At 45.3% G+C, this 17205-nt stretch overlaps 1 protein-coding gene across 1 annotated transcript; it reads left to right on the top strand.

Moving 5' to 3' along the window:
• The first annotated feature begins 515 nt into the window (after positions 1-515).
• On the top strand, positions 516-8568 carry WNT9B (Wnt family member 9B). The gene is made up of 3 exons (XM_074162896.1): positions 516-765; positions 6569-6834; positions 8092-8568. Exons 1-3 carry the CDS (start codon positions 690-692, stop codon positions 8566-8568), a joined length of 819 nt encoding a protein of 272 aa, XP_074018997.1. The 5' UTR covers positions 516-689.
• The last annotated feature ends 8637 nt before the right edge of the window (positions 8569-17205 follow it).

Below are 17205 nucleotides of genomic sequence, written 5' to 3'. Positions count from 1 at the left end.
CCGAGGTTTAATAGAAGCTGTGAAAGAGTAGTGTTTTTACAAGGAATACAATAGTGGTGCAGAGGTGAAGAATCTTGCTGCCGTGAGGAACTGCTTGTTTGGCTTTGTACCAGTCTACTAACTGGTGTCCACCAACACTGCCCAAACCACCACTAACCCATGTCCCTCAGCACCACGTCTGCCTGACTTTTAAATACCTCCAGGGATGGTGATTCCACCACTGCCCTGGGCAGCCTGTTCCAAGGTTTGATAACCCTTTCAGTGAAGAAATTTTTCCTAATATCCATCCTAAACCTCCCCTGGTGCAACTTGAGGCTGTTTCCTCTTGTCCCATCGCCTGTCCCTTGGGAGAAGAGACCGACCTCCCCCACCCCCCCTCCAACACCCTCCTTCCAGGGAGCTGTAGAGAGCGAGAAAGTCTCCCCTCAGCCTCCTTTTTTCCAGGCTGAACAACCCCAGCTCCCTCAGCTGTCTTCCATAACTCACAGTTTTTTCTACTGTCTTTCAGCTTGACTGGGAAAGAAGCTCTGACCCACTTCCCATCCCTGGGACCCTCCACAAACGCTGCCCAGGGGAAGGTCCACGTGAAGCAGTGTGACTTGCTGAAGCTGTCCCGCAAGCAGAAGAGGCTTTGCCGGAGGGAGCCGGGCTTGGCAGAGACCTTGAGGGATGCCATCCGGCTTGGCATCATGGAGTGCCAGTACCAGTTTCGCAGCGAGCGCTGGAACTGCAGCCTGGAAGGACGGACCAGCCTGCTGAAGCGAGGTACAAGGTAGTCTTTGGTTTGCAGTATCAAATCTCACGGAATATTAAATTAATTATCATTAAATATCAAATTAAGCAAAGTGGGGCAGTGACAAGGGAGTGCAGAGATCATCTGTTTTGCCTCGGAATGAGACCTGTGCATTTTTTTTTGGCCACAAGATATGCCTTATCCTCATCTTTCATGCGTGGCTTGTCACGAATTGAAAAGTAGAAGGAAGTTCACACTCTTGGCTTGTGGATTTTTGTCCAAGACCAGAGTATCCTTGACCATCTTCCTTGGCTGGCAATCAGGGATGATGCTGTGAAAAATAAGGTTTAGTGCTTTATGTCAAGTGACATATTTAGAAAACACTCTTTCTAGCTCTTTGGATATTTTTGTGTGTAAATCTCTGTTGTTCTCAGATACAGAATTTAATCCTAATATACTGTTTGAAAAAGCTGTTTATCAGCTTTAAGTCATTTCAGGGCATGTTTACAAATATTTCCTCAGACTTTTTCACATGTATTTGGAGTTCCTGCAGAAGTTCACGCAGAGGGGGCAGAAGAGCCACTGGCTTCTGCTTCATAGAAGGGTTTAGAGGAAAAAAAATGTCCTCTAAATTCTGTATTTGATGTAGGAGGGAGCATAATTTATCCTTTAAATCATAAGAGCTTGAGAAAAATAGAAGATAGACCCTGAAACTATGTCTTAATAAAAGTTCCCAGAGCATGCACATATACTCTGTTGAACCTATCGTCATCCAAACTACGCCTTACCAGCCTCTTACTGAGTTTCAACCCTTCTATAATGTTCAGTAGCATTTAATAAGCTTCAGTCTTCAGTATTACTGTTTCAGTTCTTTGTTAATGTTTAGTAAGTTAATGTCTCTAAAAAAGGGGCTGTATAAGCCAATATTAACTTTGATTTTAATTAGCATTGGGATTGAAGCTTTTTAACATTTCAATTTAAAGTAAATTTAAAGTAAATATTGAGTTAATATTTTAGCAACCCAGCACATACAAGATCAGATTTACTTCATTGCAAAGTTCTATTGTGAATTTTTTAGCACACTGTGGAAGAAGCTGTTTGTGATCATTTTTAGTGACTTTCTGACATCTCTACCTTCATCAACCTCAAAGAACTTGAAAATGACAATTGAATAATCCTCATCTTCAAATAGCTGGAAAACATTTAATTATCTCGTGGTGACATGCCTCAACATTTCCATGGACTCCTGACTGACAAAATAAAATATCACCTGTAATTTAAAACCTGTTTTGGCAGATGAGGATAAGTGTTTGAAAACTTTTATTACACAATCTTAAGGATCAAATGATGATTTAATACAGAAAAGTATGCTGTACACATCTCCTCTACGAGAGGACAGTTGGCTGGAAGCAATGACTAGTTCTCATTTTCCTTTTACTTGCAAATAGGTTGGTTTCTTTCACAAAGAACACGAACACTTTCAGCTGCCACTTTTGATCTGTTTCTCACATATTCCTACTGCTGTTTTGTTGCTGCCATGGAAATTGCTGGTCAGACAGTGGACTGTGCTCCTTTCACCCAAGTAGTGATGAAGAGTTTTAGAAACGATTAAATCATTTGATATCACCATGGTCCTAGAGAAATTGTAAAGAAAACCACACACTTTTTATCAGTTTTCATTGGTTTTATGAGTGCAAGAGGGGAAAAAAGACCATGTCGCGGTGAGATGGTTCATTTTTGTAATAGGTGAAAAGCCACACTTAATTTGCAGTGACAATTGAAAACTGCTCTGACTGACTGGGATCACCTGTGCTGCTCCTGCTTCTACAGATGCCACAATATTTTTTCTTGTATATACATACTTCTAGTAAGTAAAAAAGAATGCCAAGGGCTTTCTGGTTTTTGAAATGCCAGATTTATTTTCACAGTCTGCACCATTTGTTATTTTACATTTACACTCAATTGGGAAACTCCTTTTGCATAACCTACAATCCTTCTGTGACTCTTGCAGTCACTTAATGGTGGCTATTACTCTTCACTGATCCATGCAAAATCCTTCTGCATTCCTTCTCCATTTCTTAAAAAATCCATGAAAAGAGGTAGATTTAAAGCTATTCTGGACAGACATTTCAAGCCACCTTGTTGCACAGTGGCAGCTGTTGTCTTTATAAAGAGTTTTTGAAGCCATGATGATCCCTTGGTTCCCAAGGTGTGCCATAGAGGCAGTCAGTTGCGCGGGTGGTGAGGTGAGCAGTAGTTCAACTCAAGCAACATGGTGATTTGGGGAAAATAAATACCTGTAGCAAAGACAGCTCAGATCCAGCCACTCAGAAAAATCCTTCTTGAGAAACGAGCACTCTTACAATCCTTCCCTCCATCGATCCATTTCATGTTGGTCAGATTCTTTGATCTTCATGCAGTGGTTCCATTGATGTCCTGAGCAATCTGGGAATGGAACAACATAGGAGCAGGGGCTCAGAGATGTAAAATTTCCAAGATTTTAGGAACTCAGTTGGACAAAGCTCTGAGCAATTTTACCTGGCATTGGAGTCCTGCTTTGAGCAGGAAGTACTAAAGACTTTGAGAAGTCCTTCCATCCTAAAGCTTTCTACAATTCTATAGCTTTCTGGTCTGCTCTTTTTTCTTTGTTTGTTTGTTTTTGTTTTTGTTTTGTTTTGTTTTTCCCAAGAGAAATGTCTCTTCCACTTGCTCTGAAATGCTCCCACTATCTTTATTGCAGCATTGAAAAATCTTTGACCTTGAGCATCTTTCCGTTGGCAGAATCACCACATGGCTAAACTCCTCCTATTATAGTTTTCCTTGTGGTCTAGAACACACCACACCACAGAACAGAACAGTGTCTTGCCATTGCTGCAAATGTCTTTCTGTATTTATAGGCTGCTAACCTAAGAAATAATTCCAGAGAGCTCAGGCGAGGACTTGGACGTGTGCAAGGACCTACCAGGGGGAGCTGGCTTGCTTCAACATCTTGAAATTCAACTCTGTGCTGGATGTTTGCAACCAAACTGACTACTGCCCAGCAAAGACATCTGCATTTGGATGTTCCCCCTTGCACTGGGGGTTTAAGATTTCCTTTTGTCACCAGCAACACAGTCAATGGGGTCAGGAGAGTGACTCACCCCTCAACCAGACCCAGAAAGCCTGGAATCTGCTCAGGCTCCACTGGCTGTGGTGACAAGAGCTCCATTGACATAGTGGGAGGATGGATAACCAGGACATGTGCAGAAACCTCTATTTAGATCTTCTCAAATCATGCTCGTTGGAGCTGATTGCTGCTCATTTGTGCTTTGTTCCACTGAAAATCCAGCTTCCACAGCTGCTCTGTTGCTCTTTGTTATTCCACAAGGGCTTAAGGACCATTCCGTTTTTCCTTTACTTGTGTGGTTTGTGAATTAAACAATTAAACGGACAGTGATCAATGCCTTATGACTAAGTAGAAGGAATCATCTTAGAGTTTTCAGACAAGTATTTAGGAGCTTGGTGATACTGAACCTTTGCCATAAAAGGAGGTGGGAGGAGGGAGAAGAAGGAGACGGTTTGAAAGTATCCTCGTTATCTTGAGTTACTGCTGTCTGCAGTGGCCTGACCACAAGCAATGGTCTCTGATTTCAAGTGGGTTGAAATCTGGCCAGCCCTTACGTGGAGTGCCACAGAAGAAACCAAACCATCACTGGTCAGAAATAGCAGAAGCAGTGTGGTATTCCACAAAGTCAGATTTAGCAGGGTATGTGGAGCTGATGGGTACTGCTAGCTTTATATGGTATGGGAACATGTTTTGAAAATGTTCTCCTCTCCTCTGGTCTCAGTATGTCAGATAGGACACTGGGAATCTGGGAAGCATTTGGAGATAGCTACTGGAATTATTTTTCAGATTTGGGATCTCAAATGTATCTTATCCTCTCTTAGCCCCTTCTTTTGAGTTAGCCACTGTGTGAAAACACGTGAACATTGTGTTGTTATCCATAACCTGTATTGACTGTGTCCCATATCAGCTTTTCCAAAACTTTTGACAGATTTGGTGACATTTTTTCATTATTCTTCCAGTGCCCTGAGAGATTTTCATCATCAATCAGAGAGGTTAGTTGCAAGTTACTTGTCTCAGTGATACAGCAACTAAAATAGTGAGGTAGGAAGCAGTTTGTTGTTGATCTCCTTGACTTCCTCCTCATTTTCTTGACTCTCTCATCCACGTCTATACTGTTGCTAGATCTTTCAACTAAAATTCTGGAATTCCAGTGAGCTCCTATGAAGTCTGCCTCCAATTTGTTAATGCAGCCCCTCCATTATCTTCATGATTAGTCAATTTTCCATTCTTCTCACTGATAGCTATCAGAAGTACTCTTTGTCCCATTCTCTGATCAGATTTTTGGTGACCTCACCCACATCTCAGCAGTCAGCAGTCTGATCTATTATTACAGCTGGATGGGAATTCTTTGAGGGAACAGAATGCTGGAAAGATTTGAGGTTGGACTGGATGAATTCTAGAGGTCCCTTCCAACCTCTGCTAAGAGCAGGGCTAACTGCAAGACTAGATCAGGTCTCTGGTTCTCTGTCTGTCTTCCATTTTTTTGGGGAAACGGATTTGTTTCCTTTTGATATGGAAGGAAATTTGGATTTTTCAAATGTAGAATATTTGTTTGCTTCAATGTGTTTCCTTCCATGCAATGTACAAGTGCTCTATTTATTATAAACAGAAATTTTTCTATTTTGGTCAATCTTATCCATTCCTGCATGCTGAGCTATTGATCAGTCACCTGTCTTTCAGTTCCTTGCCCTACTTCCTACATTGTGGACTTGTTGAGCAATTTCCTATTAATAGTTTTGTTTTCTGCAAATAAACTCTGGAGGAAATATTAAGATTTTCCCCTGGATTAAATAGGAGAGGAGGTAAATAATCAAAACAAAATACTTTGGGGTTTAGGGCAGGTTTGTGTCAATTGGTGTCTTCTGGAACTTCTGTGGGAAACTCATGGGTGCCATATCAATATTCCCATTCCTATCTGATCCCATGTCTTTAGACTGAATTTCTATTCAGGCACTGTACTTTCTTTCCTAGTTAAAACATCAAGGTGTGTCATGGTCACGTACCTCAGGGCAAATGTAACTTAGCTGGGAGGCCAGCTTTATGAAGGAGAACAGCTTCAGAAAGCACCACCACAGTCACTGGGAGCAGATACTGTACACAGAAGTCAGAAAATCCACTCGTTCTGGAGAGTCTGTCCTTGCGCAAGATGTTCTTCAACATGGAACCTTTCCCATTCAAACTGCATATGATCCTTCCATATGAAATACTACTATTGTGCCAATTCAGTCCCAATTAAAAACATTTCTAAATACGGGTCCGATTTTTAAAATATTTTTTCATTCTCTACTAAATATTTTCTGATTTTAAGTGACAATATGATTTCAGTGATGGCTTCTAAGCACACCTGTCAGCTCTGTGGTGACGATGAGGACAAATGTGATGAGGACAAATGGAGTTTCATGACTGTTGCTCTTTGAAGTTGACTATTTCCCCAGGGCTGTTTGGCTGTTGCCACCCATCCCTTGACTCATGAGTGGTCTCCTGTCTCCATATTGAATCAGTCACAGCCACCAGGTGAGCCTGGGGGTGTTACAACATCAGTTATTTCAAACCTGATATTGAGATTCTCTGCTAGGAACCGTGCGCAGGTAATGGAAGAGTTTTGTCTCTTTGTATTTCTAAGTTTTGCACTTGGGTTTAGTTCATGGACAGTCAGGAGAGCCAGTGAGGTGGATGAACTTTTTTTGCCTTTCCTGCTCCTACCCTCTCCTAATCCTTCTTCTGTGCAGGTTTTAAGGAAACTGCCTTCCTCTATGCAGTGTCCTCTGCAGCTCTCACCCACTCCCTGGCCAGAGCGTGCAGTGCTGGGCGCATGGAGCGCTGCACCTGCGATGACTCCCCAGACCTGGAGAACCGCAAGGCCTGGCAGTGGGGCGTTTGTGGAGACAACCTTAAGTACAGCACCAAGTTCCTGAAAAAGTTCTTGGGTCAGAAGAGGATTGGCAAAGACCTGCGGGCCAAGGTGGACATCCACAACACCAATGTTGGCATCAAGGTGAGGACCTGCAGCAGCAGGCCTAGAAAGAAGTTAGGACTCAATGCAAGTCTTCTAACCCACCCTTAGCCAAGGTTGTTTGTGAGATGGGTATTGACTGCCCCTACTCACAAACTAGACCTGTTTACCTGTGTGTTGTGGACCTTATGTTATTGAGAGCTCCCTGGAAATTGTCCTGAACTCTGGTGTGAGGAGATGCATGTTTGGAGCAGCAGAGCAGCATCTTGTATCCTCTGGGGTTATCAGAGGTCGAGTGACAGCACTATGGAGCACACTAACAGCTGTAAAACTCACCAGCTGAATTACTCCATGGGTTGTGACACGGCCACAGGCAGTTCTGAGAACAGTAAGAGCTTCCGAGCTTCTACATGTGAAGTAGATTAAGGGTTGACACTCTTGAGATCAATTATGAGTCTGCTGTCAATTTGCTGTGGACCTAGGCAAGTCAAAAGTTTGGGTCAGGGAGACCGTTAGATCAAGCATTTTGGCCTGTATGTTACAGGCTACTGACTTATCACTGACTTGATTTGAATATACCAAAGGGAATCCACTGTGCTGGGGATACTCTGTTTCATGATTGACTATTCCTGCTATTCCAAACAGGCTTAGTAAAGATGTATTCAGTATTCAGCCATTTGTTCTCATTCAGGATTTCTGCTCTCTGGCTCACCAGTCAACTCTAGCCATTCTGCTGGTTTTTATTTTATTTATTTATTTATTTAGTTTCTCCTCCATAAAATAGGAATAATACCAACAAAACTGAAGTAGGCAACTGGGATTGTTCAGCCTGGAGAAAAGGAGGCTGAGGGGAGACATTATCACTCTCTACAACTCCCTGAAAGGAGGGTGTAGTGAGGGGGGGGGGTGTCGTTCTCGTCTCCCAAGGAACAGGCAATAGGATAAGAAGAAATGGCCTCAAGTTGCACCAGGGGAGGTTTAGGATGGATATTAGGAAAAAATTCTTCACTGAAAGGGTTATCAAACCTTGGAACAGGCTGCCCAGGGCAGTGGTGGAATCACCATCCCTGGAGGTACTTAAAAGCCGGGCAGACGTGGTGCTGAGGGACATGGGTTAGTGGTGGTTTGGGCAGTGTTGGGTTGATGGTTGGACTCAATTATCTGAATGGTCCCTTCCAACCTAAACGATTCTATGATTCTAAGTACTTCCAGGCTGTCTACAATCTGAGGTGTTGCCTCTACCCAGAACTAGGCTCATGGTCCTGGCAGATAATGACTACTGCTTCTTTTCCTCATCAGGCTGTGAAAAACGGTCTCAAAACCACATGCAAGTGCCATGGTGTCTCCGGCTCATGTGCTGTCCGGACATGCTGGAAGCAGCTTTCACCTTTCCATGAGATTGGACGACTGCTGAAGCTGCGCTATGATGATGCCGTCAAGGTCTTCAGCACCACCAATGATGCTGTGGGACACTCAGAGCTGGCTGGCCCACAGAGACACAGCCATTCCCCCAAGCACCCCACTTCGCCCCGCTCTACTGACCTGGTGTATGTGGAAGACTCCCCCAGCTTTTGTCGTCCCAGCAAATACTCCCTGGGAACTGCTGGGAGGACCTGCTCTCGGGAAGGCAACTGTGACAGCATGTGCTGTGGACGAGGCTATAACACCCAGAGCCGGCTGGTTACCTTCTCCTGCCACTGCCAGGTGCAGTGGTGCTGCTACGTTGAGTGCCAACAGTGCATGCAGGAAGAGGTGGTCTACAGCTGCAAGCAGTAAAGTCGGTGCTAGAGGGTCAAGAGAAGTCCTAGAGTACAAGAAAACAGTAGAGAGACAGAGACATGATTCTCTACTGTGGGGTGAGGGCAAAGGCAAGCACCAGAAATGTCCAGTGCTCCTATTATCTCATTGTTGAGATCCTCTGATCTGGGGAGAGCTCCTGTATGAGGGGTGAAGACCAGAGGTTTTGTCAGGTACCAGATCAGGAGGGAAGGAGAGAGAGTGGGGGTAACGTGGGAACAACAGAAACACTGGAGCAGCCAAAAATATCTCTTTTGAGCTAAAACTTGTACTCTGGTCTGTAGGAATATCCCCCTCCTCCATCCCTCACTTGCACTTATGTAAATGGGTTGGGGTGGTGACATTGAAATACTGAGGGCTTGTGCCCTGGTTCCTGGAGAGAAGAGACAGGACCAGGGACTCACCAGAGACTGGACCCTGATGTAGCAGGGACAGCCGTGTTCCTGCACCCAGGCAAAATGACTCTAGCGGCAGGAGGTTTCAGTGCTGTTCTCCAGGCGCTGGTTGAATCCCTTCTGCTTTGAACTCAAAGACACACTGTTGAGTAGTCTCATCTTGATGCAAGAAATTTGCCTCAGAAATACCAGTTTACAAACAAATGGACCTCAAGTCCATCATCTCCCAGGTCTATGATTTGGACGTTAGACTCCAAGTGCATTTTAACCACCTTTTATCCTTGCTGTACACAGGAGACCCAGAATTGCCTGTTACAGCGCATGTGTCACAGGAGCTCAGCTGAGGTCCGTGAAGTTACCCCTCCGCAGCGCGCTGCCTTGTGGGGGGCTATTTTATGGTGGTGGATCCAGGGTGATGGCGCCAATTATGCATATCTCTTGTTACCCCCTCCCACCTCCCCCATCAAACTTTCAATCACTTTTTTGATTTATGTGTCTTATGTCTTTGCCCCGGTGCCCAAACTGCATCATATCCCACAGCTCTACCCTGTGCTAACAGCAGGTAGAATTTGTGACAGGGAATTAGGAACCACAGGAACTGGGGCTTACAAAATTTGCAAGTCACGAGTGACAATCTCTGCACTGAGAAGTGAGATATGTCTAGACAATGCAGGCATCTGGCGTGAGAAGCTGACCTGGGGAAAAGAGCACAGTCCATCACAGCTGTGATCTCCTGACTTTGAGTCATGATTTTCTAGTTGACTTGAAGTTGAACACAACAGAAACAGCCTGTTTTTTTTTCTTTGGTTGTGTCTTAGAGAGCAGTCTTGGGAGTGGCAGTGGGGCAGTCCCTGACCTGGGCACCAGGGACACATGGAGGGCTGTAGCACCCCATGCCTGGGTGTTGAGCTTGGCAGTGTGGTCACCTGCTTTGGGGCTCTTTGTGGCTAATCCTGCAGCAGCAGTTGGAGCATTTCTGCTGTGAGCAGCTCTGGAGAGCCCCTGAGATAACAAAGCTGCTGTATTTACCCAGTTTTAGTAATGGCTGTAATGCAGCAAGCGGGATGCTGGTGTGGAGATGGGCTGGTGCTGATAAGAATATGTAAATCCTTAAGCTCAGGTCAAAATTAATTGGCAACGTAGTGGCTGAAGATGCTGGTTTGGGTTGTTTAGATGGACTGATCCATAAGCTGAACTGGGCGAGCTTTCAATGTGACTGAGTTCTCTTGACAAACCCTGAGATCTCACCTGTGTGCTCCAGCTCCTGAGTGTGGGTCTGCTGAAGTCAGGCAGCTCATCTGTTCATTTACATATGCTGTGAATAATTACTTTGCAGTGACGAGTGTGTACTCACACTCTATCTTGACCTTGTTGCCCTTTGTATTTACAACTATTTTTGACTTCTGCTTCATAAAACGATGGAAGAGAATGCTCAAAGCAGATCTAGCCATGAACTGACTGTTTAGAGGCCACTAATACCTTCCCTTTGGCTAGCTACAGGGCTTTTTATGGGCTTATTCCTTTTTATCCTTTTTCTGGCTCAAGTTGACTTGACCTGAATTAAAGTGCTTATGACAGACGTAATACTGCAAATTGGGTTAATTGGCCTTATTTTTTTTTTTTACCTCCTAAATACCAGTGAAATTAATATTGAGCAGACCATTATTTACATGTTGCTTCTAATCTTTTGGGAGTTGAAATCTTCCCACGAGTCTCAACGTTGAGCACTCAATGAAAAAACATCCCAATGAGTTAAAATTGTTAGGAACAGGCATCATGGGTGAAGCAACAAAGGAACTCGCTCTGCTCTACACGATTGATCCCAAGCCACCTGCCCCACTGACCTCCTGGCTTGTCCAGCACTGGAGAGGAAGGGAGTACCCTGTCACAGGAGGGTTCCATGGGGACCCCCTGCCATTGCATGGGGCATTCTCATTTAAACTGGGACTCAGTGGTAAGAGAGGGGAAGCACAGCTTTCGGAAGCAAGTGGAAGAGGCACCACTCTGTCCTCTTGCTTTTATCGAAGCTGCACTTCTCAGTTGTCCACTGGCCAGTAATTTCTGAGCCTGCACCATCCATTCTCCACACCCAGATGTCACAATTTGAGAGCAGCTAGGATGCTCCTAGGTGGTGGAAAGTGTTCTTGATGTTCTCGTTTCTTTTTATTTCCTCATTGGGCTAATGTTGACAAAGTCAGCTAAGGAGGTTCGAGCAGACACACCGCCACAGGTTGGGATTTATGCACTGTGAGGATCAGGCAACAGGACTTGCACAAGGTCACTGCTGGCAAGAACTCAGAATAGAACTGGTTTTCAATAGCTTAGAGAGTTCTGTCTCCAGCTTTGTCATGAAGTCGTTTGAAGAAGAAAGAACACTTCTGTAACCTCCTCATAATGTTATGTGGGTCAGCGTCACCTGCTGACGGCTGCATCCCAGCAAGGGGTTATGAATGTGCTCTCTTGGTTCTTAAAAGAGCAGGCTGTTTATGTCATTTTGGGTGTTAGGTCTTCTCTTAAGAACTTTCTGTTCACTGAGCTCCAGGTGACCCTGCTGAGCAGCATCGTGCTTGACTCTTGCAGCAGGAACTGTCAGACTGCACACTGGGAGCATGTCTAGGAAGCTCGGATGTACTCCTGTCCTCCAAACCCAACTTGGACCTCTTGGAGAGGATCTACCATCCATCTCACACATAAGTGAAAAATCTGTTTCGTCCCCTCCCCAGTGACTCCAGTAACAGCTTGTTGGAGCTTGGCTGAGGTGACTGTTGGGCTACAGGCTAAACAGGAGCCTTCCTGGATCTGGCTGGTCTTTGTAGGGCCCTTGGCGTACCCTTCAGGTACCTTCAGATTGCACTCATTTCAAAGTGAAGCTTTTTGTCTTGCTCAGACTCACTCTTCTGTACTATTCCTGTAAAAACAGAGAAGAGAAAACTGCACAAGAACAGACATTTAGGTAAGTCTTTTAGTCTTCAATGACCTGGTCCTGCTCTGCAGTGACTGTGGAAGGAAATACATGTTGTTAACACCTTTCATTTTCCTGTGAAGAGCATTTCAAATCTGTAGACTAGTTCTCCTGTCCTAAAGGCCAGCCTGTCTTCTGCACAGCAAAAAGTGTTATTTTAATAATTTCCTTTATCTGGCTCCAAGCGTTGCAATGCTTCAAGTGGTGGGTGAATGCATTTCAGATGGTGTTTTGCACAACAGACTCAAAACCAAGACCAGAAGGATAATAAGATGATTATTTAGGCAGAGAGGTATATGGTCAGGCCAGTAGAATTTGCAACTTTGGTTATTTGTGTCCTTTGCAGCTGAAACGCTGATGTCAGTGGGAACTGAAGGACACGTTTGTGGCAAGGGGACCAGACACGTTTATTTAGGCAACTCAATCAGGCCCCTTCAGTGTGGATATTTTGGACTGAATTGGTCCTTTGGCACTCTTTCAGGCAAAGAAGACACATTTAAGGCAGAACTGGATACTGCTTTAAAGCACTTGAAAAATAACATGGTTTTTCTGTGTGTAGCCCGTGTCATATGGACAGTCATGCTTTTGAGGTGGTGTCACCAAGTCCCTCACCACTGAAAACACTGATGTCTGTGAAATGTGCAGGGATTGCCTCCAGCAATGGAGGTTTTTAGCAGTGATCTGTGTTACCATTTGAGCTGTGACCTGTTGAACCAGCAGTGTCTGTGCCATACCATGTTTTTGTCCAGTCTTGCTGCCAGCAGCTATGAGGTGGAGCTGCCCTTTGTCTTGAGCGTTGGGCTAGCTAGTCCCACGGGGCTCTCAAAAGAACTTTACTGAAGTCAAAGAATAAAGTAAACAAAGTAAACTGAAAGGTGAGGTTGCGCCTGGAATTCCAGGCACCACACTAGAATTGTTGAATAAGAACTGGACATAAAGATATTTCAAGGGAAAATTAAGTACTGTTTGTTCATGTACCAAAGTGGACTTTTGTGGCCGCAGCTCCTTGCCCTCAGAGGTGGCTTAGAGCTGCTTGAGAAATTGAGAAGATCTGAGGAAGAGATCATTCGTTCTCTGGTATCCTTGGGGTGAGTTTAGGCTCCGTGGAATATGGAGGTTCAGTGTTCGACTGAAGCAAATTTTGGTTGTGAGCTGTTCAGCCAAGTCTGGACAAGGAAGGCTGATGTCCTCTGGCTTTGCTTTGCAAACTTCACTCAAAGCCTGTTTCAACCCCTCCCTGTCACAGCTGAAAAGCTTTCCACTCAACCCCTGCTGGTCAGAACAGGGAGACTCTCAGTTGGGAAATCAAACGATGAAAACTGATCGGAAATAAATAATTTAAAACACCCCATATGAGGTCTGGCGAAAAGGCTGGAGCATATTTTGAGTTTGAGGAAATGTTGATATCACTCCTTTTGGTATCCTTCAATACTAAGCCTTGTAGAAATGGTGTTATGGATAAAGGAGTGAAAAAGTTTGCTTGAGGCAGATGGCTGTTTTTACCTTTTTTTTTTTTTTCTTTTTCCATTCAGTTATCCAGAGCTGTTTTATCACCAAAACTTGAAGTAAATTGGGTTGATATTCAGAAACGTGATTTACTTCAACTAACAGCAATGGACCAGGGACCACTTTTGTGTGACCAGGAAGCAAAACTCGGGTCTGTTTGGCATTCAGTATTCTTAGGCTTGAATTATATTTTCTCAAAGAATCAAGACCAAGCATCATCTTGAACAAAGCTCTTCCGCCACCTCCTGGAGATATGGGATGTGAAAACCTGGGCCTCCATTTGGTCTGTGTGTGAGCTTTTTAATGATGCTGCACACCTTATGATGTAAATCCAGCAGATGTGCCGCCTCTTTGGTTATATGTGTAAAGAAGTTACTGGAATAACTGGCTGGAGATACATGGGGATCACACTTAAGTCTTTACATGGAAATCTTTTCAGCAGCAAAGGTGAAAGCTTATGCCCTGGCTATAAAAAAACTCTTTCCCAAGTGCAAATGTACCTCAACATGACTATCGATGGTAAAAAAATGATCTGCACATGCTTTCCTGTAGGGTTTTTGGATTCAGGATGAACCCTTTCCTCTGTACCTAAGATCCTGAGAACGGTGATAGCTCTAATACTCCTGCCTGGCTGGGATCCTCACTACCCACCCAAGAACTACTCTGAGGCACAGGTTGCTCCCTGTCCCTGTGTATAGTTCCTAGTCCATTTCTTATTTCCTCTCCTGGTGTGTTGTGGTGCTGGGTTTGGTAGCAGTGGATTCAGCATTGTTATCACAGGAGGGAAATAACAATCCATCAGAAAAGTTTTACTGAAGTGTGTAAAGTTCTGGTGTGGATGGACCCCACCATCCCCAAGTGAGGAGCTGAATCTGCTTGGAAAGAAATCACATATCTGGAGGCTGCCCCATAAGATGATTAGACACCAGTAATTCCTTGAGACTTAACCAGGGATCCACCCAGCACTGTTGCTGTGACGGAAGGGCTGTGCAATGCTGGGGTCAAAGGTACTTTATTAGATCAATAAATAGAGCCACGTAAACCAAGAAACACTAATGAGCAGAGTAACAAACTCCACTCATGCAATAGCCACTTCTACACCCTCAGACACCTTGTAAAAGACTGGAAGGCCAATTTGTGACAATATGTCACTTGGAAAAAAAAACAACGGCTGTGCTTTAAGGGAAACAAAACATTTGTCTACCTCAAGATGTACAACTTTTGTGACAAGAAGTATCAATGTTATTTATATTTCTTATGTATCCTCTAGAAAGAAAATGGTGCTATGGGTTTTAAATTACGTTACAGTCCTGCTTGTACCTTCTCCTAATTTTTGTATAATCCCTTTGATTATAACACCCATATTTGTGTAGCTGGCTGTGTTGTCCAGTATTGCACTAGTGTCTGCGCTGCTGGTGTTCTTGTCAGTCAATAAATACCAGTTGTTTTCTAAGAATGTACATTTCTGCCTTTCAAGGAACATCACTGGGAAATAGTTTTGAATAACTCCATTCCTCCATTGGCACATTGATCTTACTCCTTTAATTCTCCCTTATCTGCACCCTCTCCAGACGATAATTAGAAATCATAGAATCATAGAATGGTTTGGGTTGGAAGGGACCTTAAAGCCCATCCAGTGCCACCCCCTGCCATGGGCAGGGACACCTCCCACCAGACCAGGTTGCTCCAAGCCCCGTCCAACCTGGCCTTGAACCCCTCCAGGGATGGGGCAGCCACAGCTTCTCTGGGCAACCTGGGCCAGGCTCTCACCATCCTCACAGCAAAGAATTTCCTCCCCAGATCTCACCTCAATCTCCCCTCTTTCAGTGTCAAACCCTTCCCCCTCCTCCTATGGCTCCCCTCCCTGATCCAGAGTCCTTCCCCAGCTTTTCTGGAGCCCCTTTAGGGACTGGAAGGTGTTCTAAGGTCTCCCTGGAGCCTTCTCTTCTCCAGGCTGAACCCCCCCAACTCTCTTAGCCTGTCCTCACAGCAGAGGGGCTCCAGCATCTTTGTGGCCTCCTGGACCTCCTCCAACAGGTCCATGTCCTTCCTGTGCTGAGGACTCCAGAGCTGGCCGCAGTACTCCAGGTGGGGTTTCACAAGAGTAGTAGAGGGGTAGACCTGCTGGCCATGCTTCTTTTGATGCAGCCCAAGGTGCAGGGGGCTTTCGGGGCTGTGAGTGCACATTGCTGGCTCACATTGAGCTTCTCAATGTCCATTTCTGCTCACCCAACAGTAAGGGTTGCCCAGGTGGGCTGAGCTCAGGTATGTTTGTGGTAAGGAGATGTGACACTAGTGAGCCAAATCCCATCAAGAATATGTCTGTGGCATATTCCCCGGAGCAGCAAAACAAACTGGATGCTTATGTATCTGGTTGCTTTGTTCTGCTGCTGGCCCCTCTGTGGCCGCTGTTTGGATGCAACTATTTGTGGAACTTGGTAACTGGGCTGATGCAACTGGTGCAAAATTTACTCAGCTGGAAAAACTGTGGGTGCCCTGTGCTTCTCAGAGTCTCCTTGGAGAGACAAGGGTGGTGGTCTGAGGGAAGCCTGTGGACATGTAGAGGAACTCCAGATCATATTTTTTACAGGGAGGGATGATGGACCTGGAGGGATGATGGAGCTGGCCTTGTTCTGCAGTGATGACACCAGACAGGCGTCTCTTCTTGCCCTTCAGCTTGGGCGCGTGGAACCAGCTCCAACAGTCCTGAGCTATGAATGAGAGTGGGTTTATTTTACCAGGTGTTCCTAACAGCTCCCCCAGACCTAGGTCTTGCACCAGGCCACCACAACATGGTGGCACCTCATCACATTGTGGTGCTCAACAGTGACCACACAAGGCCAGAGGAAGGGCCGTGGCCACAGGCTGTCTGGTGCACATGCCAAGCTATGTCCTACACAAAGCATGGTTAATTGGTGTGTCCAGGGCTCAGCACAGTCATAGCCAATGTGTGCAACTGCCCAGGCCCAGCATGACCCAGAGCTGCCAATCGTGGGCCACAACAGAGTCACTTCACACTGTGGTTTGCTTTCTGGTTAGGATCTTGTTGTCCCATCCCTCTTTGTCCACAACCAGCTCACTCCTCTAGTCTGGAATATATCTTTTGAGTTTCAGTTCTGGCCACTTAGAAGGGATCACGGTGTTGCCCAGCCCTGAAGATCCACACAAAGCTGTCCAGCTCCTTGGCACGTACTGAGCTGAAAGTGTGTGAGATATACCATTCAGGGCAGTTGATTTCTCCTGGGTAAAGCATGCCAGTGCACCGGGAGGAAAAATAGTTCAAGACGCTCATGGGTCCTCTCCCAAGGGCCCTAATCAGGCAGGTAGTTTTCCTGAGATCATCTGTTCCTGGGCTAACCGTGATTTGAGGTATTTGTTTTCTCTGTCCAATTGAGCACACACAGAGTGGAGGGATTGTGCCTGCACTGGGTGGGTGCAATGAAACCTCCTCGTGCTGCTCGCTCCTGTCGCAGTGGGATTAAAATGTCATGGGAAAGAGCTTCTGGCAAATGAGGCAAGTAGGATGTCTGCTCATTTGTGTGGCCACGCTGAAAATTCCCCGCCTTGCTGGATGGAGAAAAGCTGGACCATCGGGACTGGGCAGGCCTCCTGGCTTTTTGTGAGCGGAGACCTCCAGTGAGCTCTTTGAAGTCACAGCTCTCACCAGGCAAGAGAGCAGCAGGAGCCCCAGACACAAACAGGGTGGTTTGCAAGTCACATCTTAGATATAGGAAATGCTGGGAATACCTTTTC

Source organism: Numenius arquata, chromosome 23 (assembly GCF_964106895.1).
Source record: "Numenius arquata chromosome 23, bNumArq3.hap1.1, whole genome shotgun sequence".
Lineage (NCBI taxonomy): Eukaryota > Metazoa > Chordata > Aves > Charadriiformes > Scolopacidae > Numenius > Numenius arquata.
Note: the sequence above shows the minus strand (reverse complement) of the source record. Positions and strands in the feature narration are given on the sequence as shown.

Bases quoted from the DNA above. Each gene is read 5' to 3' on its own strand.
- WNT9B (XM_074162896.1), top strand. From the start codon at position 690: ATGGAGTGCCAGTACCAGTTTCGCAGCGAGCGCTGGAACTGCAGCCTG. The intron at 766-6,568 runs GTACAAGGTAGT...TCTTCTGTGCAG, and splicing joins GACCAGCCTGCTGAAGCGAG to GTTTTAAGGAAACTGCCTTC. The intron at 6,835-8,091 runs GTGAGGACCTGC...TTTCCTCATCAG, and splicing joins ACACCAATGTTGGCATCAAG to GCTGTGAAAAACGGTCTCAA.